Source organism: Varanus komodoensis, unplaced genomic scaffold (assembly GCF_004798865.1).
Source record: "Varanus komodoensis strain SLA01 unplaced genomic scaffold, ASM479886v1 scaffold43, whole genome shotgun sequence".
In the NCBI taxonomy this organism is placed as follows: domain Eukaryota; kingdom Metazoa; phylum Chordata; class Lepidosauria; order Squamata; family Varanidae; genus Varanus; species Varanus komodoensis.
Window position 1 is genome coordinate 1,469,563 of NW_025335985.1, and position 26,756 is coordinate 1,496,318.

The window sequence follows — 26,756 nt, forward strand, 5'->3', positions numbered from 1 at the left end:
CTATTGCATCCTCCCTCATTTTATATGATAAAGAGGGATAGTGAAGGAAGCTGAAAGGAAGAAAACAGATGCATTTGAAATACAGTGCTGGAGGAGTGCTTTGTAAATACCCTGGAATGACAGAAAGATGAACATATGTGTCCTAGTTCAAATCAAGCCAGAACTTTAGTTGGAAACAAAAATGACAAAACTGAAGCTGTCATTCTTTGGACATTCTTCTCCAAGGCAAGACTCACTGGAGAAGACAGACATGCCAGGGAAAGCCCAAGGCAGAAATAGAGGACTACCAATTGGAAGATGGGTTGACTCCATAAAGAAAGCCACACCCCAGGGCTATCATGTGCACAACACTTTGAAGGGTTAGGGTGGCTGTATGTCCGGGATAACTTGACTGCATATAACATTAACTAAGGCTCTTTTTTGCTATTATTGGCAGCAAAAGCTTTAAGAAAAATAAATGATAAAATAAGTGATGTGATGGCCACATCACTTTTTTTGGCTCAGTCCCCTTTCTTTTTCCCTTCACCAAATCTTGTCTTTGGCTTTGCCCATCCATGGAATGCAGCTGCTGGGGGGTTCTCCAAAATTAAATTCAGCCAGCTCTCAGGCAGAAAGAGGAGCAAAGCACCTGGTACAGCCAACCCCACTGGGGTATTTTGTTCTGTGAGCTGGCTCTCAAAATGATAAGAGATGTAGATTATTTTCCAAGCCAGCAAAAGCAAAGCCAAAATAAAATAAAGTAAAGTAAAGTAAAGTAAAATAAAATAGAGTAGAGTAGAATAGAATAGAGCAACTGCACTGGCCTATTCTGTAGGTATTAAATCTGTTTTAGAGTGTCTACTAAAAGCCAGCTGGTATTTATTATTTGTTTATTCATTAGATTTATATCCAGCTTTTTTTGTTACAATGAATTCAGTGTAGCTTATATTATTTTCCTCCTGCTCTAAGTGTGATCCTCACAACAACCTACCCCGTGAGGTAGGTTGGGATGAGCCTCTGTGACTAGCCCAAAGTCATCCTGTTGACCCCATAGCCAAGCAAGAACTAGAGCCCAAATCACCTGAGTCCCAGTTCTACACTCTTAACCACTATACCACACTGGGTCTAAATAACCAGTTGTTGTTTAGCAAAGTTGCGTCCAACCCATTGCTATCCCATAAACAACATTCCTCCATGTTCCCCTGTCCTCCACCATTCCCTGGAGTCCACCTAAGCTCACACCGACTGCCTCAGTGACTCCATCTAGCCCCCTCATCCTCTGCCATCCCCTTCTTTTGCTGTCAATTGTTCCCAGCATTAGGCTCTTCTCCAGGGAGTCCTTCCTTCTCATTAGGTGGCCAAAGTATTTGAATTTCATCTTCAGCATCTGGCCTTCTAAAGAGCAGTCAGGGTTGATCTCCTCTAGGACTGACTGGTTTGATGATCTTGCGGTCCAAGGGACTCACAGGAGTCTTCTCCAGCACCACAATTCAAAGGCCTCATCTCTTCGGCACTTAGCCTTCCTTATGGTCCAGCTTTCACAGCCATACATTGCAACTGGGAAAACCATAGCCTTGACTTGGTATTGTCTAGTGGTTAAAAGGAATGGACTCATTAGTGTAATATTGATACCAGAGGGTGGGGATTTTTACCAGATGAAGAGGGAGTTTGCGTTCTATGGGTTCCATTCCCTCCAGCCACTAGATAGTCACGTACAACTTGGCTTCAATTGACTGATTTAGATATCCTTAGCCTTTTTAGCCAAAACTGATGGGATTTGTAGGCCAAGACATGTGGAGGATCACGTTGCTCACCCCGACCTGGTGTAACACCTAAGGGTAATCTTGGGCATTGCAAAGATTTCTCTTCTGCTGTTGCTTCCCAGAAACTGTCTGCATGTCACCTAAGGCGAGATAAAAACTGGAGCTACAGCAAGCCCTTATACTTTGAGAAATGGGGGTCAGCCATCGCTTCACCATCTCAGAATGCTAGCTGCGATTTGTTACCTCCAACACCTTCCTGCACTTTCTGTTTGGAAACTTAAGTCTGACCTTATGGCCATAACATGCTGCCTGCTTTTTGAACTCTTATGTTTGTTTTTGTACCCCCCGTGCATTTTTTGCGCTGTATAGTCTGATGCTGAATTCTTGTGCACTGATTTGTACCTAACTGTGGATGGTGAGTATTCGTCACTACACAGTGTAATATGTTTTGCTTTCAGCCTGTTTTGGTCTATCTCTGGATAGTCTCTAGTCTTCATTAAAAATTACTGTTCTGTTCATTGTATTTGTAATGCACATTCAAACATTTATAATGAACAAAAGAAAGCATTTATCTGCCCAGTTGAACCTGCTCTTGTAGCAGATAGATATTGCAGTGGCAGCCGCTTTCATGCCATGTTCACATCTGGGTAGTTTGTCATCTGAAGGCAAGATTTGTGTATGTTCTTGGCTTTGTGAAACTGATATGCTTCTGGAGATGAATGGACACAGCAGAGCTTGAATATTTAAGCTGGAATATCTGTACAGAACACTTTACTTCAAGATATTTCTTGTTCTAATTTGTAAACTCAAATGAGGAATAAAAAGCAGATTTCTTTCAAGGAGAGAAGTAGTTTAAATCTGGATATAAAAAAGACTGAAAAACAAAACAAGGAGCACACATTTCTTTATCTAATGATGCCTGGTTTTCATGGCTTTTTAAAACCAGAAGTATCCAATATTTATCTTCAACTTGTGTTGAAAACTAATTTCCATATGGGTCATATATTTGCATATAGATCAGCTTCCCGAGTGACTTCCGTTGTGAGCCTAAACCCAGGCAAATGGCTGTGTGGAGCAGGGCAGGATTGCTCTTGGAGAGATTAGAGCCAAATGGTAGACTAGTGCTGCTGTTTACCACTCCAAGGAAAAGCCAACTCAATGGCACCTTTTTGATTTTCTCTGTCAGGAGAATATGCTGTGTGTGTGTGTGTGTGTGTGTGTGTGTGTGTGTGTGAGAGAGAGAGAGAGAGAGAGAGAGAGAGAGAGAGAGAGAGAGAGAGAGCGCGCGCGCGCGCGAGCATGGGGGGGGTGAATTTGGATTGGAACCCTGTAACAAAGGATTAAATCTCAACTCCTGTGGTGCTAAACTGAGTCTCATCCCCACCGCCTTTTAACCTTGAAAAACATTACCTGATCTGCTCAAGTTGTTTCTAGCTTAGCTCTCAAGGGCCTTTCTTGCTGCTCAGGGCTGAAGAGCCTTTTGCTTATGTGTCAGCTTAAGAAAATGGCTGGGGTGCAGAATAATGGAGGGTTCCTTGGAACATGTGCCGGTGTTAGTGGCCTGTGCTGGCTGCTAAATGATGCTGGCTCCTTTCCCCTTTTCTAGTGCTTCACATCTTTGTTGTAATCCACCCAGGGAGCTTTGGCTACAAGTGGTATAGAAATGAAATTGATGATGATGATCCTTTTTAATTCAGTGGTTTCCTTTTCTTCCAGGGTAATTCAAACAGTATTGCCTCTGTGGATGTTTCAGCTGGATTTGTTGGGCTTGACAACTATGTGACAGTCCCAGCCGTCTTCCTGACTGGATTCTCCATGTACTCTGGGCCTGTGCTGTGGGCCATTCACTTGCTGTGCTATTTGAGTTCTGAAATTCACAGGTAGTTCTTTTGCTTAGAATAAATCTAACTGTTTAATGTCATTCTCTCTGTGCCCAGTGAACTAGCAAGCTAGACAAGGGGCAGGGTACATCGGAACAAACATGTTTGCCAAGTTCTCCAAATTCCACCTAGAAACCTATCCTGTCTTATGTGCGTGTTAGATTTCAAGCTGTAGGGTTTTGTTTTTTTAATGTGTGTGCATATTTTTCAAATGTATGCTTCAGTTGTGCACATCTTTCATGGTAAACAATCTTTCATTGATGAAGGCGTGTTTGTGTGCATTTTGCAAAGGTATGGGTTTTTCAAGTGCATGCATGTTTGCAAAGGTTAGAAATACTCTTTCCTTTCCTTTGGAAGAGAAAAATATTCTAAGCAGGCAAAGGGTTCTTTTTGAAACTTTATTGCAGCAAAGGGAGTGGAGAGTTTCCTTCCCCTTGCCAGCTTGCCAAGCACATGTTCTCACCTCATTTTTATGCCCTCTCCACTGATTCTTCCCTCCTCTTTTCCCTCATTGGGCAGGGTACTGGGAGGTTACAAATCTTTTTCCATCTGCCTATCCTGTTCTGCTCCAATACCTGTTCTTCCCTCCTACTTTGTCCCTCCCAGGTGTATTATAATGAACTTATTTCCTATGCAGGGTGTGTTTGCTAATAGTTACAAGGTCATTGAGCAAGTTTCCTGCTTTCTTGTCTACCTGACAATTCCCTCCTGCTATCTGATCTCAGCCCTCTACTCCTTTTGGTTAAGGAGTATCTTTGTTACATTTTTACTCTTCCTCTTTCCTTGTTTCAAATCATTCTTTCATATCAGTAAACACATTGTTTGTCTGTGAATCACATTGCAAGCTCAGAAATGTATTTATGTTTAGTAACCACCTTGAGTGTCATTCTTTTGGTACCACAGTGAGTGCAAATAAAGTAAAAGAATGTTGTGGACATGGACCATTGATTATGATAAAGTCCTTATTGAGACTGGGGGTAATTCAGAACCAAACTGAAACTAATTTCTCATACATCCCTCCTATGCCAGCAATTAGATGGCCTCAGCCTTATTTTGGCAGAGATATCAGCCTATTGTGTGAATACCCACGGTGAAAGTGGCAGCAGGGCTGCACTTCTAGCCCTGCACCCAAAGTCGAGGCATTCCTTCTGTCCATCCTCTTCTCACTGTGTTCTCCATAACTCCTGCAGCAGTGCTCATTTACACATGATGGTGGCAGCACACAGCCATGTTCTGCTGTGGCACGTGCCAGGTGTATTCTGCAGCCTTTTGAGTCATTCAGATGCTGATCAGGCTGATTTGGAGTAGCTTCCTAACATCCAAGCTCAGTCACTATAGGTCTATAGGTCTATCTGAACCTATAGGTCCAGGTTCAGACCTCACAGAATAACCCACACTCTGGTTTTGAATATTCAAACAGCTGTGGAATGTGTCTGGCACACACTGTGGTGGATTGTGGATTGAGTGAGTGATTGAGCCATTGATTTGGGGCTGTTACATGTAAACCGGCTGAATCTGTGGGTGACTTCCTGTAATTTAGAACCCTACATAATCAAGAAGTGGTGCCCAACTAGCTGCACTGCCCACCCACCATTCCTTCTGGAAAGATCAGTGTGAGCGGGGTGGCGGTGGATTTGCCCAGAGAGAAAAGGGATGACAGTTTCAACTTGTAGCTTGTTGACCCTGATACATATAAATATAGTTATAGTGTGTGTGTGTGTGTGTGTGTGTGTGTACTTACTTTAAATGTTTTTAGGCCATCCTTAAGGCTAGCACTACATGTTCCTATCGCTATGTATATGTATTTGTGTGTGTGTGTGTGTGTAGGCTAGTAGAGCTGCAGCCTTGCGTGCATGCATTCCCTCCCTCCCTGTGTGTGTGCGTGTGTGGTGAGGGGCTTGCAGCAGAATGTGTATCAGCTGTTAATATTGATCACTGACTTCAAAGCTTTTGCACTGGAATCTTTTGCCTTAGGTGCATTTTTAAAAAACGAATTCAGCACAGGCAAATCTAAACTACTGGGAGTAAAAGCTGAAGGTGTGCATTTAAAATGAGAGAGATCAATTACTCTCCAGTTACACCAAGGAGGAGCCCAAGGGATTATTGTAAATGAGTCTTCACCAGCTAGCAGTTTGTTGGTTCAGCAAGAAAGACAGGTGCAAGCCTTCCTCTGTAGGACAGGATGAGGGCAGCAGGGGTTACTGTCCAACCTGCAGGTGTTTCCCCTGCTTCAAAGGCATGTGGTGTTGCCTATGAGTTAGCTCACACCTTCTGATTAGGTGCTTTCAGATTCAGAATATTTGAGATATATTGGAGCAGAAGTCCTTACCATTACAGAAGGACATGCAATCAGTCTACTTCTGTATAAAGTTCTTGCATGCCATGCTCTCCAGCTTAGCCAAGGATGGTGGGCATGCCACTCTCCAGTGCAAAGGCATATGTAAGGCCTCTTTTGAAACCTCCTCCAGTTGAATTCCTGAATTGTTCGAAGGTGGTTATGGCAGCCACCTCCCCAGCACTGAGTTATCCTGGCAAGCCTGTGGTTCACTGATGGCTTTGCTGCAAGTATTTGTCCTCCACCTTCTGACAGTAGCCTTAGCATAATTTGTTTGTTAGGTGGTCATGCATGAGTTGGATTCCCACCCTGATTCCCAGGAAGGAGTCTTACTGGCATCACAGGGCTGCTGCTGATGCATAATGGTGACTATCTCTTGTGAATGGTGACTATCTCTTGTGTATGACAGAGGGAACTCTCAGGTCAGATGCATGATTAATCTGTGAGCTAATGTGGATTGGTTGGTTGGTTGGTTGGTTGGTTGGTTGATTGCTTGGCAGGGACTGTGCAGATATGAAATCAAGGGGCACTGTTGCTTTTTTGTTTTTCAATTCTTTTGCTCATTTAAAGCAATAATTAAATATGTGCACATACATAATGTGTGCAGGTATAGTGTTCTACCTTATAAGGAATCAGAAGCAACTTACACTGTAGCCATCAAATAAATACAGTTTTAAAATAACCTCTAAAAGCAAAAAGACAATAAAATAACAATGAAACACGGCAGTAAACAGGGCATAACAACAGTTCAAAAAGCAGTCACGTAAAACCTGACAATATTCCTTAGCCATCTACAAATATCCAGTAGAATTTTTATAAGATCAGTAACATCTCTTTACAGCCTATTACAGAGCCTGTTGCAGTGCAGCCCTAAGAAGGGTTGGGAACAAAGTCACCCGTCCTGTGCTGTTTCTCAAGCCCTGCTGGCTTATGCTGGTATCTCAGTGGGCATAGGCAAAGGTCCCGATGCTTGAACCTTTTGGAGGAATTGTGGAACACCCTATTTCGGACTCCTCCACTGGCAGAAATACTGCCCTTAGATTAATGGCCTACAGCCACAAATCTACCTGCAGATGTGACTTGCCTTAGCTTAGGCAAGAATTGTTCTGCCCATGTAATAACTCAAGGGTCACTTACCAAAAATAAGAGAAACGAATTTGAAATACTTCAGATTTAGCTTGAATAATTTGTAAATATACTGGTATCAATTCTTGGAAAAAATTGGGTCAGCTCTTAAGGAATGAAAGTGTTTTGATTTGAATGTTATATCTGCCTGTGTTAAAATAAACTCTTCCTATTGCTAACTCATAGCACAGAGCAAAAATGTAGCAAAGGCATTAATTAATTATACAAGAGTGATAAAGTTCCTGCCTAGACTGCTTGATTAATTCTCTGAGTTCCAATATACAGCAAATATTCAAGCTCTTAAAATAGGTTCTCAGTTTAATTGTTCTCTCTCCCTCCCTGAAACCTCACCAAATGGGGTGAATTCCACCATCTGTAGTATAATTCAAAACCTTTTTTAGGAAACAAAATGCCAATGCCTTGTTGAAGCACTCCCTACAGATTTCCACTGACTAGGTAATTCAGTTCTTTCAGTGACAGTACACCAATTCTGAACGCCTTTCATTCTAAAACCTTTAAATAGCTAACTAGAAAAAGAACTGGAGGAAGAATTGTGTATTTCTCTGATTCACACATAACAAAAATCTACAGTTCAGTTTAAGTATGGATTGTTGTTGAATTGTTGGTTCTTATGTGTGAACTTTGCACTATGGTTTACGTACAGGTTAACTATGAACTACCCAGGAGTAAAAGCTGTGGAGCCTGGGGGTAGGGGTGTTGGTAAACAACCAATACATAAACCATAGTGCAAGGTATGCACATAAAGACAACTCCCCAAAAGAAGTGGCTAGCAAGTATGTTGCTTTGCTATTTTATTTAAGCGGAGCTTCTTTGTTGGTTTTTACCTGTTGGATTTGAGAACATGAGGTTTCCTGGGAAATGCTTTCAACTTGTTCAACTTGGTTCCATTCCCCCACCCCCAGTTCTTAAAAGAATTGATGTTCTGGAGATGTGGGAGAGAATGAGGGTGTATCTAAGCATATTGGGAGGAACTCCTCATCTGTGGTGCACAAGCATTCCTCTCAGGTTTACCTGAAGCTGGCTGCAGTGGCTGGAGGTGACAGCCAGGTTTCTCTATCTGCAGTGTTGTACGGGAAGCTTGCAAAAACTTATTATTCATCTCTCGCTCCTTACTTCCCAAGAGTAGAGAGAGGAGCTGGGGCTGCAGAGAGCGCCTTGGAAGAGAAAGGAGCCTGGCAGTAGGGCTGACGGTACATCTGCGTCAGAAAGCAGATGGATTGGAGAGCCTCTTGCAGGAGAAAGGAACATGGGTGAGAGGAAAGAGGCTGTGCTGTAGTTGTGGACCTAGGCTAGGAAGGCAAGGCATTCCCCTTCCCTTGAGGACTAGTCCTTAATCAGACTTGGAAGAGCAACATAAAATAAGTGGAGTGGATTTTTCTGGGATGATAGGTAGGAAATAGGCTATGTTTTAGCTGTGATACTTCTCCTGCATTTATTTTCTCCTTTCTTAAGTGTAAGGGGGGGCAGTGTGGTGCAGTTGTTTAGTGGCAAGGCACTCTGCACATGCTTAATGACAGCATCGTGTATTAGTACATCAGGTTCAGCCCAGACTTAAAACATCTGGAATGAAGTTCCATGGCAGGAAAGGGACTGTATTCAACCATACAAGCTGTTAACAAAGTTTTAAAAAGGAAAGGAAAGTAGCCTTCAGGTCAGGATGGGAGTCTTTCCATCTGTATGTATGAGAGAATGATTGCTCCGTCATAAAGAACAGGCATTTTCCACATGTTCACATAATCTTAAATAAATACAAATCTTAATTATGCCCAGATAAATATATGTAGAATTGTAGGCAATAATGCTCCTAGTTGGAACACCTTAGACTGTTTTATGCCATAATACATCCAGCAAATGCATGAGAAGAAGTATTTTTCAGCTGTGTTTATGCCTTTGGCCAGAAAACTAAGCTAACAGGCATTTTTTTTGCAAGGATTTGTGAGGACTGTACAGACTGACTGACTGGGTATTGATTGAATGAAGATCTTTGCCTGATTTACATAGTTAAAATCTATGGAAAGGAATATGCAGTGAATTGGATCCATGATTTGGCACTAAACATTATTTTCAATTGCAGGGCTCAGTCCTTCATTATGTGAAATACTGCCACTGAGCAGATACAAAGTGGCTTTCCTTCACTAGCATAAAGTTCCGATTTACAATGCTATCCTATGCGTGTTTACTCAGAAGACATGCCTGCTTATTTCACTTTGCCGCTGTGTGAAATGGGTTTTTGTCTGAATACCCCATACTTAAACTTGGACTAGTGGGCTTTGCAGTGCCCACTTTTTGCAGTGCGGTGTGCTTCTGCTCAGTGCTCCAGCAACGCGGACATGCCTTTTGCCTCCTGCCACCCCTGCAACTGGATGTAGCTGGCTTTGCCTGCTGCAGTGCCTGGACTCTACCTGGCCCAACCATTCGCAATGCACACCAGCAACCACTGATAGTAGCAGTTCTTAAAGGTGTAAGAACGCAGGAATGTTTTACCTGATGCCTAAATGGTACTAGCAAAGTGAGCGGGCTAGCAAGTTTGATTCAAAAGGCAAGGTGCCACCTGTCACACTGACAAAGGCCTTGAATGATGATCTTCGTAGAGGAGCAGAGTTAATACAGAGGAAAGCCACCCCACAGCTGTTCGGGTCCTAAGCCATGTAAAACTTGAGATCATCTCTTGAAGGTGAGCTCGCAAGCTTATTGGAAGCCAGTGGAGATGTTTCAACAGGTCCTTGTTAGCAGCCCAGCTGCAGTGTTCTGGGCCAGTTTCAGTTTCCAAGCTGCTTTCAGCAACAACCCCATGTAAAGCATCTTGTGCAATCCAGCCGTGAAGTCGCAGGCCACAAGGGGCTGTGGTCAAGCCATCTCTATCCAGGAGTGATTACAGTCAGTGCATCAGCCTCAAGTGATAGAGGGGGGTTCCTCATGCCACTTAGGTTACGTGAGCCTCAGGTGATAAATATGGATGTATGAGCAGCTCCCAACTGTGCATCCCATCTTTTAGGTGAAGGTATTGCAGTTCTCTCTAGAACTGGTTAAATGTCATCTGTTTGTGCAGACAGACCACCCATCAGCAGTACCTCTGTCCTGTCAGGACTGAGTTTCAATTTGTTGTCTTTCATCCACTCTTTTATCCAGAAAGCTTATCAGCAGTCTCTGTGCTGTACTGGAAAAGATAGCACTGGGTGGCTTCACATAAATTCAGGTAAATGTGGGACAAGATGGAGGACAGAAAGGGTTCCTTATGGGCTGTGGAACAAGTGTCACAGGGCTGCAGGAAAGTACCCTAATGCCTTCCCTGGGAATTGGCTTCCAGCCTCCCATCTCCAATCCAGAAGGCCTGTCAGAAGGACACAAGTTGATGGGTTTGACTGCCAGAGATATGTTAGAATCAACAGAGTTGTGCTTCCCATTCTTATTTTGCCTGGTATGGATTATCTCATCAGGATAAGGGGTGGGCGACATCTGACCCTCCAGATGTCAACCCCTGTGTTAGGGCAGCCAGTTTTTCTTCCAGATCCAGCTTGGAATCCAAAATGAAATCGGTCTGGGTAATCTCAGTGATCTCAGCGTGAACAGCTGGGCATTGTGATCGCCATACTGCAGACTGCATGACTGGATGGCCAGAATGAAACGGAATTTGAACGAGGGGCTTCCTGGCTCACAGTTCAGTTGAAAGCAGCAATTTAGAACTACTTTATATTCTTCACATTTTAGAGCAAGAGAATAAAATCTGCCTTTGAATTACTGCGGGTTGCACTAACTCTTTCTTATAAAAGCTGATCACAAAGTAGAGCTGGACTCTTCACTTTATTGCTGATATAAAACTCTATTTTTAGGCCTACAACAACCTTTCCTCGTTTATACTTTTCCCATTAAATTTGATGGCCAGTATGTTCAGTGATGCATTGCTTAGGTTACTGAGCGCTTTGGTGTTTCATTGTTACAGAACTACTGGGCACCTACCGTGCGTCAGACAGATTGCCTGTGTGAGTTTGTAAAGCTGTTTTGCATTACAAAAACAGCAGCTCATTCTGCTGTACATCCCCCTCCATTTTTTTTATTCTTAATAAGCTGGTTTCTTTGCAGTACACAATTCCAGCTCTGGCTGCAAAGCTTGCATAAATATGTTCTCCCAGGATGCAGAGACGGTATTGTCAAGTGTCCCATAGCAGCGGCCGCCAAATTCCAAGTTCTCATTCACTCCAGTGTGAATGCTTCTCACGTAGTCTCGCACATGGAGAGCTGCTTAGCTGACTTAGGCCCATCAGTAGGCTAATAGCGGGGGGGGGGGGGGAACCCTAGCAAAGCACAGCATCCAAGAGGTCTTGTTTCATTTCAATTGCTCGGTGTTTCACATCTTTCCTTTCCCCCGCCCCCCAAAAAGAAGAAGCCCTCTCCATTGTTGTGACAGCTAACCAAGAAAACATTTGTTACATGTATCTTGAAAGCTTCTCCAAGAGCCATGGCAGGAAATGGCATAACACATATTTTGAATTCGGGAAATGTGCAACAGTGATATGCACCTCTGATTTTTAAGCCAGAGCAAGACCTGTCCCCACAATGTCAAAGCAGAAGCAGCATGAGTTGAATTGGTCAATTGGAGAGCAATTGAGTGAATGGATTTAGCGTCCTTTTATATTCCTGCTCTGTTAGTTGCACCAGTTTAGGAGATTTAGGACAGATGAAAGGGAGTACTTTTTCACTCAACAGACAGCTAAATGATGGAATTCACTGCCACAGGAAGTAGTGATGGCCACCTACTTGGATGGCTTTAAAGGGGGATTGGGCAAATTTATGGAGGAGGATGTTCTTGCTGGCCAGGTACTGTCTCCCTTATCAGAAGTGGTGTGTCTACGTACACCAGTTGCTAAGGAGCTTGGGCAGGTGGCAGTCTCCCTGCTGACAACTGGGGATGAGCTCTAGAGCTGTGAAGCGAATCAAAGTTACGAAGTTGTTGTTCCTTCACAGCTATCCTCTTGTGCTCTTTGAGGTGTGTGTGTGTTGCGGGGTGGGGTGGGGGCACTGTCATGCTGAGCAACTGGAGAAAACAGCTTATTTCCTCTCAGCCCTTGAAGAACAAATTGGCAGCGGCCTACTGGCTAGGAGGGAGCCAAATGGCTCAAACTGAAAAGGGCAGCTTCTCTGCCAGCTTAGGTGGCCTCGAACTTAGCTGTTTAGCCTTTTATTAATGAAGTAGGATTGGTCTGTCACCTTTTGGCAAAGAAACCCAAGTAATTCCTGCCATGAAACAGTGCAGCCTGTTGCCAAAAGCAGTGCAGGTTCTCTTTGGCTTCTTCCTATTTGGCCTTATGTATCAAATTGAAAATCTTGTCCAGTAACTTTGCATGAAATCTCCCTGGCAACCCATGTGGAGCACCATTCTTACCCATTTCCAGTTTCAAAGCTTGAGCAAAGGAAACTGGTTGGATGCCATCAGCCAGTGAAGGGTACTTGGGTTTGCAATATGTATGAATTAAGCTTTTTTAAAAGAATATATAGTTAAAAGAATCAAGACTATTTAACCTACCAGAACCCAGTAACCTAGATTAATTTTCAGTATTGCATGGCAGGGTTTTGTTTTTTTAAAGTCACTTGCAAGCCAGTGTATTAAGCCTAGATGAAGATTGAAGTCGTAAGGGTTCCAGCGATAAGCTCCAAGCTGTGTGTTGAAAGGAGAAGGTGAACAGGAAAAATGCTGAATTTTTCTAGGATCACCAAAACCAAGCCTTGACAGGGCCTTCCCTTTGGTCCCTTCCCTAAGAAAGCCCCTTTTGCTACTGCAGTCAGCTGCGACAAGCAGTGAAGGAGCTGGGGACAGGAGGACACCAACAGGACAGCTTAGAATGCTACAGAGTGTGATGGGATTGCCCCAGACTGTTGATTCCAAGCCCTTCCCTGCCACCCCACCAACCAGAGTAGTATTGCTAACTCCACAAGCCATAAAGGGGGAGGGAAGAAGCTCAAACCCATAACGTGCCATACTTTTCTCCTCAACAGTATCCACAATCAAATTGTTCCAGTCCCAGGGCAGGGCTGGCGAGGCTCTTTCAGCCAGAGGACTGTGTTCAGGTTTGGAGACACCCTCTGGGGATCTGCCTTCTGGTGGTTGGTGTTGTGAAACAAAATAGGGGGAAATCCTTAGTTTGGCCTGTATTGCCAAGAACTGAGCCTCAAGCATGCCAGACTTGAGAAGCAGGTGGGGGGAGCTGCACAAAAGCCAGGAGGACACCAAATGATTGGCAGTTGGAGGAAAGTGGGTGGGGCCAGGGGACGGCGCTTGATAATCCCAGAAACCCTGCAGGCTGAACTTGGCTTGTGAGTGGCACAAATAAGGCCACTAGCTTGAGGCTCAACATCCTTGCTCCAAGGAAACCTCCTAAAGTCCAAGTAAAGAGCCACACTACATTTCATGTTCATATTTTACGAAGTAACTTCCACTGGAATCCCCAAGCTACTAGTAACCAGCCTCTTCAGCTCAGGCAAAGATGCTCCCTGGTCAGTCAGTCTGTTCCTGGACATGCTGGGTTTCTCCCAGCTGGAGAGCCGGGCTGGCAGCTTCCCATCCAGTGGGAGGCTGCCTCAGGGACGTGTGCCTTCTTGCAGGCCTTGGATGGGCCACAGGGTTTCGGTTGGCCAGGTGTCCTCAGAGCTCAGTTCTTTGGAAAGCTCGTTTGTTGTGTGGATGATACGGTGGAAAGATCTGGGTTGAAATCCCCACACAGTCATGAAGCTCACCAGGCAATTGTTCAGTTTTGCAGGCCCCCTGGCAGTTTAATGATAATAAATAACTCTGCAAGGTTTGTTTATTTCCTGCCTTGCTGCCACAAATGTTACTTAAGAGGACCAACAATAGTAAAGATCCAGATTAAAACAGAGAGCCTTAATTAAAACAGATCAATTAACAGCACAAGAATAAAAGAGAGAAACAGGGCCTAGCCTGCTAAAACACCATGCTTCACAAACCGGCTTACCTGCTGCAGGCCTGTCTGAATATATATTTTCCAGCTAGAGGAGAGGCAGTGAAGAGGGTTAGGGTCCATTGACCCAGGCTTGCCTTGGTAGCAAGTTTTGGAGCTTGGGATTGACAGGGGAGCCTGGGAGATACACCTATATGCTGCAGTGCTCTTGTTTCTCAGCCCAAAATATCTCCCAGGACTGCTGTGGAAATAATAGGCAGCAGGCCCTCATGCACTGCCTTTAGCTTGGGGGAAGAATGTGGCTAGCAATGTGGCACATTCTTTCACCGCATTGCTTTCAGCATCCATTTTGGTAACAGCATTCTGGTGATTGTGTCTGTGCCTTTGCATGAATTTGAAACTTTGGATATTGGAAGGCATATGGAAATGAATTCAGGGGATTTGTAGAAAAGGTGATTCTGAGGTTTCTTAGGGATGCTTGAGAAGTTTTTCTTTCTGTTTGTTTTACCTGCTCTTTATTGTTCAGGTGTAATCTGAGGTTCAAATCATCCATTTTTGAGCTTGCAGTGTGCTTAGTGGCCCAAAGGAATTTTGTTCGGTCGCATGCATAGATTTGGAAATGTATGAACGCACACAGTTTGATCATGGGGGATGAATGCATGTATTTAAATAGGTATATGCACACATGGAAATATGCACAGACTGTCTTGCAAAGAGGAAGAGGTTAACTGCCCAGAGAGCCTTTCTGGCTAGTGGGCAGTATATAAATGCAATAAACAAAGGAATGAATGAAGCTTGCGATCTGACATGGACTCAAGCTTCAGGATGGAATTTGAGCTTGAACAAGCTTTGAGTTGTGCTAATTCTTATGTCCCTGTGGTTACTACCTTTTGAAATGTGCTCTACTATCTGCAGTTAATGCACCAGCATCTTGGTGCATTACACAGGCCATAGAGTGCATCCAAATCATATTATATAGGTATGTGCTTCCTGCATAATTGACCTGTCCACTGCAGAGCCTTAGCTTGCCTGCCCTGAAGTGTTAGCATATTGCAGAGGTTTCTGGGGCAGATTCAGCACTGAGTTTATACAAAGCACCACTCCAGCACCATTGGAACGTGGCATTGCCATATGGAAACCGGTACTGCACCCCAGGCACACACAGCTGGCATGGTGCCCTGGAAGGAATCCTCTCCAGGTGAAAAGCCAAAGCTTCTGGAGGTAGCTCTCTGGGAGAAGCAGCCCAAGCAAGGAGAATGGAATCTGGCACAAGAGGGGACTGAAGTAGCTGGGGGGATGTCTGTGGCTCTGTACCTGTGAGAGAGAGGGGAGTCCACATCTGAACTGGGCTGAGCAGCTACCTGGCCCTTGCGCATGGTGGTGTCGGGAGAGACATGACAACTCTTTCGGTGGGATGTGCCTAATTGCAGAGGAAGGCTGTTCGTGAGTAAAGGGCCTCTTGTGAGCAGGGCCCCGCTCATGAGGGCTTCTTCCAGAAGTCTCTGAAATCCTTCAGCTGTACCTGGTATGTGCTAGCTGCCAGAAAAGCATCGCTTTTTCAGCTCCTGGTACCGTGGCACTTCTTTTCTTTGGGCTGAACTTGAGGTTGCTGCCCTCTTATAGTAAAACCCTGCTTTGCACTGCTCTTCTTTCCCAACCAGGGATACCAGGGATAAAAAGCAAGACTTTTTGCTTGCCTACTCACTTAACAAATCAGATTTGTGTCAGGGCTGTGCCTAACCCAGTTAAACCCAGACAATACTTTCTGTAGCAACATTTTGCCAGGTAATATCGGCAATACTGAATAATTCAGGGAAGCTGGGCTGCCATTATGGTTTTCTTCAGTGTAAAACCCTTGACATTCCTTCAAGGAAACAATGGTATCCCTGGAACTTCCTGGGAGACCCACTGCTGCAAAATGTTCTTCCTGTGGGGTGGCAGCTCCCTTTGCTTCTTGCCTGCTCCCCAATTCAGTGAGAACCCTCCTTGTGTGTGTATGCACAGGCTGCTACTCCTTGCCTTTCTGGTTTGCCTTGCTGCAACAATCAAAGCCTTCTCTTTCTGGTGTGGGTTACATGGTGCTGTGATGCACATATCTCTCCACAATGATAGATGCACAGTTTTGGAAGCATTGGCGTGTGGCAGTCTGTGGGTGTGCAGCGGGGGCAGTCGTGGCACCGCTTTGGTAACTGTCGCATGACATCTGCCAAGCATTTTCTCAAACTGTTGGGCCTGCTGTGAGACTCACCAGCAGAAGCAGCAGCAACTCCGTCACAAGCTTCTGAGAAGCAAAGCGCTATGCAGCCTCTCAAGTGCCAGAAGCATGGAGAGACTTAGTGGCTCTTAATCAGTACAAATGCTTAAGACATGTATTATTTTCTGCCAGCTGCTGCTTCACATGCATTGGAACAAGTTGTAGATGGTTTCAATGAAGCATTTGGTATCCACTGTCCCACCTAGTCTGAGTAAAACTGCACCAACTGGCACTTCTAGGCAGGCCCCTGTGAAGGTGCACACCTTTATCCCCTGAGAGAGAGGTCTGTCTGCTCCATTCCCCTGAGGGATAAGCTGCCTCGTGGCAGAAGATGGAAACCTATTTCTGTTCCTCAGCCTACTAACTTTCCCTGACTTCAAACTGAATGGACTACACATTGCATGCTGGTTCGAGAAATCTGTCTCTAGTGGCCAAAAGTGTTAGTTCAGGCTTCCACCATATGGACAGATTTAGATTAATTAAAATTAATTGATGCACCTTAAGAAACAACCCTGGAATGGTACCTAGGATCCCTTCAGTGTAGCCTTCTCCAACCCAGAGCCTTCCAGACATATTTGAACTGCAACACCCAGAATTCCTGGTCAGTGGCCTTGTTAGATGGGAATTCAGAGTTGTGGTCCAACTGGCCACCAGATTGGGAAAGGCTGCTTTAGTATCCAAGTTTCAGTTGTCTCAGTTTCATAGCCCTCGCACAATGGACAGTCAGACACAATTCCTTTATTGCTATAAATTTATATCTCATATACAAATACTGTACTCAGTATCCATCTGCAGATTCTCATAGTCAGAATGACACAATCCATAGATAAGAGGGGAAGGTTTGCAGGAATCCTCTTCAGATGAAAAGCAATTGGCTGAATTAGACAATCCCCTATTAAAGCAGTGCTACAGTCTCCATAGGGGTGACCGATAGACTCCAAAGGGGTGAGTCCCTAAATAATCATTTTTGTGGTGGTGCCCGCAGCAGTTTCTCAAATTCCCAAATGTGCCCAGGGGCACAGAAAGGTAGGGGACCCTGGGATCAGCATCCTGGAGTATTATCTTCCACTTTTCTGCATATATTATACTTTGTGATCCACATGATAGCCCTGTATAATTTTTTATTATGCAGGGTGGAATATTAGAAACAGGTCTGTCTTTGCCTTCTAAACATTCTTCACCTTCCATTGATCCCAGAGGCTTTTTGTGATGCTGGCACACTTTTAAACTGACACAAAGTACATTGCAGGATGGGGCCTTAAGGCACATGCGCAACCTGAAAAGAGTGCATTTTGTATCATTGGCTTATTAATGTATTAATTTCTTGCCAGGAATGCTGCCGCACTGGGGCACGGCTGTTTCTGTTACGCGCTGCTACGCTCCATCCCAGTTGGGGTGTACATCATCTTGGTCACAGGTCTGCGCTACCATCTCTTCATCTGGAGCGTCTTTTCGCCAAAGCTTCTCTACGAAGGAACACATCTCTTCATCACTGCAATAGTGTGCACCTTCTTCATGGCAATGGACCAGAACCACTTGCGCCAAGTCCAAGACTGAAAGCAACTCTCAGGCCGAAACTTACATATATTCTACCCTGTGACGGCATTTCTGCTGTGGGAAGTAGATTCTTGCTTCTGAATTGCCCAGTGAACTTTAAAAATCAATCTATTTTGATTTTAGCAAATGTTTTATATATCGGCTATGTTGCAAAGAAATGCTGCTATGGAGAAAATGGTGGTGATCACTAAACAGCAGTTAAAAGGTTGTGAACAAACTGAGGCCTCACCCGCCCCCATCTGCCTCCAGCACCAGTTTAACCTTAGTCGAGCATTACATCACCATGGATCTTAACTTCAGTAAAGGCTGTTCACTTGATTCAGATCCTTAACTAGGGTTTGAAGCTGGTTAAACATGGGCTCACTTGGCTAACCTTAATGGTTAGCATGCATATGGTTAATATGCATGCTGGCCATGTAACTATGGTTATGGTAGGGTAAATTGATGCTGGAGCAGAGTGAAATCACAGCCTACTTGTAACCTTTTCATTGCAGTTGAGAGATCACCCCTATTACATTTGCACTAAGTTTCATACGGGTCTGTTTTGGGGCATCGGGACAGGAGTTGCCCTCAGGAATTCTTGCTCGTTTTCATTCTTTCATACCAGACCTGTTCCCTAGCAGATGAAAATCTACCAGGCTTTACTAGATTTGAAGAACTGGGACTTGCGTCTGTTGCCAAGACTTTTTTGTTGCTGTTCATTGCAGCATTGTCCCCTGCTTCTCATTTACTAATGGTTAATCATCTCTTTAATAAGTGATGTTTAATGCCTTTGTTCAGCTCTGAGGACTGTTGGCTGGTGGCCCTTATGTAAAAGTTTCAAAACAGCATACCTTGACTTCCCTCTGGTTTTGGCTATGTGGGCCTGGGGTGTGGGGAGAGTTAAAGATGCAGCATTATATCAGCATAATGGGTGTTAAAATCAATTGACATGTTCAGAGACTGAGATTCTGAAGAAGTCCCCTAAGGCGGAGAGACCAGTATTTCAGTGCAACAGGTGGAATCCTGAACAAGGCTGGGCCAGCCGTGATGGCAGAAGTGAACTGTTCCCCTTGGTGGCTCCTAGGGCTCCCTCAAAATCACACAGAGTATGGTGACCCTGCTGGTGGGTGGGGTGGGGTGGAGGGAGATCCCCCCCGCCCATATTGGGCAGAGGGACCATTTGCAAGAAGGCAAATCCTGGATCCGAATCACTGTGTTTGAATCACTCGATATAATGCATGCAAGTTTAGGGTGGGGGTGCTAATTTTCGTCCTGCCCTACTCGGCAGTGCCGTTTCTCATTCACTTCTAAGCCATGCCATCTCTTAATGCCTCCCCATCACTGGGAGTCCAGCCTGCAATGGGGGTGGGGATAGAAATCACATGCAGGGAGCCAGTGCATCCCAACACCAGGTTCTGGGTGGGGGAAAGGAGGGGAAAAGGCCAGAGAGACAGCACGTCCCTCTTCAGGCCCCAGGGTCAGGGGAGCAGTGCCTGGTGAGCTTACAACCACCTTCCTGCCTTTCCTTCAGTAATCTCTCAGCGTGATGGCTCACACTGTGGCAAGAAATTATGGATCAGTAACGTAATACACACACAGCCCTTCTATGAACACAGCTCGCAGAATTTCCTGTAGTTTGCTTTGATTATGTTATTTCTGCAAATAGCAGTCAAGGAATACAAATAAGCTCTGGTGGGCTTAAACATCTGTCATATCTGAAAATGTGTATGAAATCCCTCATGAGAATTAATGGACTGTTTTCTTGGTAAAAGTTACTAATTTCATTATTTTTGATAGCTGCATCTTGGCAAGGAAATGCTACATATTACATATGTAATTATATAAATTGCTACCTATCAAAGCATGCTGGTACATTTGCAACTGAGAGCAAGCTTTGTATAACACTATAATGTAAAGTCTGTGTTTTTTAAAAAGGAGCGATTGTGGTATGCTCTTTGTGGCAACTTTTATTCTCTTGAGTTCAGACCTCATCCTTCCAGAATGGGCCGATCAGCTGCTAGCTTTTTTCCAAGAGTCTAATCAATGTGGTACGAGTGCGAGCTTGAACCGAATTCTCAAGTGCTTAATGTTTGGACAGGAATGTATTGCATTTATCTGAGCCAACCCTGTGACCCATCCTCAGATTGCAGAGAGAGAGGAACAAGTTGTAGGATTAGGGGAAAGCCCATGTACAAGTAAATCACGCTTGATCATCTGTGCTCCTGTATTCTGTGGAGGGCAGAGAGCCATCAGAAGCAGTTAAGATATTGGTTGTGCTCCTGGGTCATGTACAACCAATAAAATGAAGCACGGGGCAGTGAGCCGTATGGTGGTCAGGCAGCAGTGCCACATTTGCAAGTCTCTGGCACTGATTAGTGTTGAGCGTTCCTGCGTCCTTGGGCCTGGTCTCAGGGGATGCAAGCGGCGGTTGGGAAGCTGCAGGACCAGCCCCAGATGCTGTGCTGGCTGAGGCAAATGTCAGAGTGGCGGGTCCTTCCCAAGTACAGACGCTCGCTTCAGCCGTGGCAACAGGACAGCGTGCCTGGAGGCAGCAGTTAGCTCAGGGGACACAGGGCAGGCGGTGTGACACACGCAGCCTGGTCCTCTGCCCAGAGCACCGGTAGCCTGAGGTGGCCACCCAATTCAGCCAATTGGCAGAGCCAGCCTTGGGGAGCTGCCATTTCGGCCCATTGCTCTGCCAGGGCATTGTGTGTAGTTGGAATGACTGGGAGACTCACAGCCACCGACCACAGATTGTGGCATTGCAGCTGGCAGAGGTTTAATGGAAGGGACATGGGATGTGGCGCTCACATTTGGATCCAAGCGTGCATGTAGAGGCAGGGCAGGTAGGTGCAAAAGGCCCACAGAAGCCTTTTGCTGGTTTTTGTTTTGCAGCGCATTGTTTGAGTTACTACCGAAGGCCCAATCCAGCCATTCTATTGAGAAAACAGATAATGAGAAAAAATTAATCTTGCTATGTCTGAATAACACTGAGCTCGTCTAGCTCGTCTTTCTGATCTGTATGTATGTGAATATTTGAAATATACCAGGGATCTTCAGGCACAGTGTTTTTCACAGGGTAGATAAATTGTAAAAAATCTTTGTATTTTTCTTGTTTTGATTTTAGTGATATTAAGAGTCCCTTGGAGTCAAACTGGATGAGATGCAGGAAATCCAATCACCTACCTGCTTTTCTTTTCTTTTTCCCAGCAAAGCAGTGCCATCCCCTGAAATTGGTTGGGACCCCACTGCTGGCAGAGTGTCCCCCTGAATTATTTCCCTACCACTGCGTTTTCTGTGGAGGAAAACAGAAATGCCTATAACCTTTTCCCAAGGAGGCAAATAACGTGTGTGTGTGTGTTATTTAGTCAGACACAACTGCGTTGAATCTCCCCTTCGGTGGACTACAGATTGGTTAAGTTCTTGGGCTCCGTCACCAAGTCTTCCTTGCATCTAGTTTGATATGTAACATGGTTGAAAATGAAAGCCAGATCCCCTGTATCATTTTCTTTAAGAAACTGTGGTGTCAACTCTACAGGTTCATGGCAAACTCTGGCTTAACAAACCAGATAACCTTGCACTAAGCCAGGGAGATGAAGGGCAGAGGAAGCAAAGGCCTGGCTCATTAGGCCAGGCATAAGACATTTCCATAGGGCCAATGAGCTGAAGTTTCATTTACTATTCTTACATTTATATTCCACAAGCCCAGGTCTCCGAAGTCTCAGTCCATCACTCTAACTGTGCCACACTGGTTCTCTATGTGAAAGGAGTGTACCCGGACAATAGATTTCTGTCTTCAAAAATTCATGCATTACTGCATTTAGCTAAATGAATGTTTAGATAGCCAATCAAAGAGTATGTGTATTTCCATCTCCATGGAGAATTCTTGCCCGGTAATGATCAGTCCTTGCTTCCAAAAATTTGGAGCACTTACATTTTCAAGTATGAGATGCAATCTTGCATAGCACCCTTATCTATGTACAGGCAGAGCCAAAGAGAAATCCTTGATTTCCCCTTTGCAGTAATGTATATATACTGTGTTAGTGCCATGCGGTGGGCTATGTGATCCTAGAAAATACATAGACTCTATTTAGTTAGAAATCACTAGGTTTAATTGTTATAACAGCAAATCAATACACTTCCTTGTTCAGAAAATATATGAAGTGCAAAACCGGAAGCTTGATTATAAATCCATGTTCTGTAAATTAGCCCTTTTTAACTACTAAACCATTTGGATTTAAACTGATCTACTCTTGCTTTTTCAACCTATTGGGCATTTGGATTTGTGCTTTCGATATTTTATCAGGATTTGCTGGTGCCAAGGGTAATTTCAGGCACAGCTTTAACTGGTATCATCCTGCCTCAAACATGACATTGTACAGGGGATCTGGATGGTATCTTCCACTTGGAAGCTTCCAGGGTTTTCCCACCAGTTGACTCAAGCTTCTTACCACAGAAAATCTGTGAAGGAGGGAAAGATGAAATAGCAGCACAGCCCTTCTAGTTGAGTCACACTGGGAGCCAGCCAACCAGAAGCATCCCAGTGCTTTGCTAGGAAAAGGGCCAGGATCAGACGAAGAGAAGCAGCTTCTGTGCCATTGTAAATATATATGTATTCCAAAGGAATCTCCACTAATTCGGCACGAAAGTATGCTTGGGAGAGCAGCTTTAATTCAATTTTTCTCAATGCTGTTCTTTAAACAGGGAAGGCTTGGCTTCAGAACAAGTTAAGAGAAACAAGTCAGCATGTGGCATGTTTGCATACATGGGACATCTTTCGTACCTTAGGTTATGCAGTCCAATTTTGTTCATGGCTTAGTTTGACCACACGCACGGTACCCCTACAGACACCTCCCCAAAAGCGCCTGTCTGTGTTGGTGTCTGAGCTCCACCAATAGCTCGTGCTGTGCATGTTTCAGTCTGGCTCTGCTTTGAAGAAGGCTCCGAAGGTACAGCTGCGCCATTGTTGAACTTGTTAGGCAAAGATATGTCCCCACTGGGGGTAACAGCTGCTTGTTACATTGCCAAGTGAGGAGGCAGGTGGGGCTGGGAAACTATTAATCAGGACTGGCTTTTTAACCATTGCTAAGAAACCCAGCTCAAGCCAAGGTTATATACCCTAATTTATAGCCAAGCTTTAACCATGGTTAAGGTATTCAGACAGGGTTTGTAGGCCCTCGGGAAAGACATCCTCCCTCCCTCCATGGGGCTGCCTTCTCCCCACTGTGCTCGCCAGCTACTCTTGTTCCTCCACCTCTTTCTCTTCGTCGCTACTGCTTGCTTGACAGGTAGAGAGCCGGGGAGCGTGCAGGTTGAGACATCCAGTGCTGTTCCTTCCTGCCGCAACCATTGCACACATCAGAGTGAGAGCGAGGTGAACAAGCAGGTGGCAGCAGTGCAAAGAGGACGGACTCCAGTGGGTTCCTCTCACGGGGGCTCAATTTGAGTTTGGGCCTTTGGCCTGTGCCCAGCCACACCTACCCTTGACATCAGCCCTGTATGCAGATGTAACACTTTGACATAGATAAGAAGAACGTACATAGTGTCAGGTGTCTGCACAAGGTGCCACTTTTTCATTAAAATTCAGCAGTCTTGTCAATCTTCAGGTAAACCTAAGCGGAGCTTTCACCAGCGGATCTTAAATGGCTTTTTATCCCTGGGCTTTGCTTTTGTGTCTCAAGCAGATATTGGAATAAAATCTAATGCCCTTTACGTCTCTGGTGTGTGGACTTAGCTTTAGAATGAATGTAAGAAAATCAGCTTTTCCAGTGACTGAAGTGTTGTTTGACTAGCTTTGCGCTCATGAGACTTGCTGCTCCCAAGAGGCTCGTAATGCAAACTTGTTGGGCTTCGGGTTTATCAGAGGAATTCCTTTGGGGAACAGGAAAGAGCAAGGCTGCCCCTTTGAATTTGCTGATAGGAGCAGAGGAGTGTGATTATTTTGCACAATTGTATCTACTGCAGAAACTCTACAGTCTTTGCAAGATACAATCTCTCCTCCTCCTCTTGACATTCTGTTGAGTAGCTGTGCTGTGCATTCCTCAGGTCACAACACAATTTTCCATGTGAACTTTGAAGTTCAGACCTGAGTTAGGACCAGGCTTGCTTTCTGTGTCCCTTTTGCTTTGTGGTTCCAGTTTTCCACTGGTTTTGAAAAGATCCATTTCAGTGAGAAGGCCCACTTAACTAAGATAGGAGATGTGGTCCAGCTTACGCAGTCAGGAGAATTGTGTACGAAAATTTCTTCTAGACTGCAGTGCTTAAAGGTGCAATTGTTAGTGAGTTGAATGTCCAGGGGACTGTAAGGGTTGCATCCAATCTTGATCATCTACTGGTTGAATGGAAATTGCCGACATTGTCTGGTTGTGCAAGTGGAAGTCTGATTGCTGGATATAAGTCATTATTTGCATGCTCTCCCAAAGCAAAAAATAATTTGCATATTAAAAAGAACAGCTAACATTCCTGGCCCTAAAACACTAGTTTTCTGTTGTGGGACATTCTAGAAATTAAAATAGAAAGACCAGGGTGGGAAATATATGAGCTGTTTGTGTGGGTGGGTTCTAATGGAATGCATCCCTTGGACTTGAAGTTGAATATTATGAAGGAATGATCACTTGTGGAAAGCCAGCCGTGGAAACAAAATCTGGGATTACAGACTTGGAAATTTTGTTGTTCTCATTTTTTTTTTAAATGTGAAGAGCTTCTAAGAGAGACTTAGAATTCTGATGTGGAGGTGTGAGGTGTTAAGCAGCTTAATCGTAATGAAAATGGAGATTCAAGCACTGAAGGAGCGAGGACTGATCTGAGGGAGTATTTAGATGTTTCCAAGTCTGGAATGTACCCTAGTTCAGGAGTAACAAACCAAACTGGGATTTCGATGATATTTACCTGGGATCAGCAATGAAATGCTGCCCTCTGGAATGACTCTTGTCAGGATTCCAGCCACTCATTCCATCTTGCATGCACACAGACTGGCTTTCTATTCTCCCCCACACCCAAGGATCAGTCTGTCCCACTGAGTATAGTCCATCCTCACTGGACAGTGTTCTGAGTCTTTTCTCCTAATGTTTTAGCATTTCGTTCCAGCCACATAAGAGTCAGCACTTGGAAAACTTGAATCACTGTTAGTAGATGATGTTTTTATCTTGGAAGAGTCACTGTTGTCTCTGAAGGTTGCTGATTTGGTGCATCTCCAGTTGATGCTTGGGTCAATGTTTTGGCTTTCCTGACAGCAAAAATTCCATGCCTATGAATGCAGCAGTCCCGTGCTTTCAGTGGGGCTTTTTCAAAGGACTGCAGCCTTGGAATTGGAAAGCTGGGAACAGAAAGAGTATTGCTAGAGCAGAAGGGATCTGGGCTGGGTCTGTGGGTGGCAACGACAACCCCTAAGCCACAGAAAGGGGCCTGAATGTGCTGCAGGGACTGGTGCAACAAGCATGCCAGCACCAGCAACTTAATTTCTGTTCCCAGCTTCTGGCCCCACTCCTTTTTACTTAGCCCATGCTTCCACTCACGCTTATTTTTCGGGAGGGGCTCCTTTTTTATTAGTTATTTCTCCTATTAAAGAAAGCTTTCTATTGACTGATTTGGTTGTCTCAGTCACGTTGCATCACACTTGCTCCCTTCTGGGCATTATTTAGCAAGCTCTTTGAGCCTAAAGGCTCAACTCAATTTCAGAGATGCTCTTGGGCTGCATTCTAGTAGTAGGTCTGAAAATACCAGCATTCGCCATCTTAAATTTAGGAGAGGCATTTCAACCTAGCTTCACCTGAGGTGCCTGATCCTGCCTAATCTCGGAAGCTAAACAGGGTCAGGTCTGGCTAGAATTTGGATGTGAGACTGGAGTCCTACAAGGTTGGACATGATGGCCTTCCAACTGTATGATTTTATGATGCTTGTGAGCCACCCAGAGAACTCCATCTATGGGTGGCATAGAAATGTAAAAGATGATGATAATCACCACCACCACCACCACCACCACCACCACCTTTGAGAAAAGGGGAAACACTGCATCGAAGTCAGGAAACCACTGAGTATTTGGTAAGCAAGCAATGGAGGGTAGAGCCAGGGGAAGAGGTTTCTACTCTTGGATTGCCCTCCTAGTTGGAGACAAATTGGTCCCCGGACTGAGGTTCCCCACTTCTGGTTTCTGGAATCCTTGTTGATGCGCTGCCCTTCCTATGGTTTCCACAAGAGGCATTAAAGGCATACAGCCTCTGCCTTCCACCATGGGCCTCACAAAAATTTATCCTGTTTCTGCATCAGAGGCACTGCAGTATACAGAAACAAGTCTGTGCTAAAGTGACTGGAGGAGGCTAAATTGACGGGATCTCGGCAGGCTGATGGCCCTGCACATGAAAGAGACAGCCGAAGCTGCTGCATGCAAGCGCGACAGAGGAGCTGCAATCCACAGCTGATCAAGCGGAAAACAATAACTGAGAATACAGGAAAAGTGAAGGAGAAAGATTATGAAAGGATGGTGGACTGGGTAATCGTTTTGAAGAGGCCTGTCCTCTCTAGGTTTGTTGAATCCCTTTGTTTACATTGGAAGCACAGAAATCTATTTATATGCCGGTAACAAAAATAATACTGAACTATAAGAATAGCAAATGCAGCATAAGTGGAAAGACAGGCTACAGTGACAATCCGTAATATAGTTCACTTACAGATGAAATATTTGGAAATAAAAATGCCCGTATATGTAATTGCTACATGCTGACCTCTCTGATCCTATGAATGAATACCCTCCAAAAAACCTTGTCCTTCATAGCCCCGCTTGGCTCTTTTAAACTCAAGGCTGGGGCTCTCTTAACAGAATTTATCCATCTCACTTTTGGGTCCAAATATTATTGGGAAGCAAATTATTAGAAGGCATATCTGCCCTCCAACGTTGCTATTAAGTTCATAAAGCCATCAGTGCAGTCGAGAACGTTTAATATTTTGCACGAA

At 44.6% G+C, this 26,756-nt stretch overlaps 1 protein-coding gene across 3 annotated transcripts in view; it reads left to right on the top strand.

Moving 5' to 3' along the window:
* PIGG (phosphatidylinositol glycan anchor biosynthesis class G) overlaps positions 1-24,266 on the top strand; it is a 67,775-nt gene extending 43,509 nt beyond the window's left edge. For 2 of the 3 annotated variants that reach the window (XM_044443925.1, XM_044443929.1), the window contains 2 exons: positions 3,459-3,622; positions 17,600-24,266. In XM_044443925.1, coding sequence (XP_044299860.1) covers positions 3,459-3,622; positions 17,600-17,825 — 390 coding nt within the window. In that variant the 3' untranslated portion in view covers positions 17,826-24,266. Of the gene's footprint in view, positions 1-1,864; positions 2,073-3,458; positions 3,623-17,599 lie in introns of those variants that run through there. The other variant, XM_044443926.1, reaches the window with a different exon arrangement.
* The last annotated feature ends 2,490 nt before the right edge of the window (positions 24,267-26,756 follow it).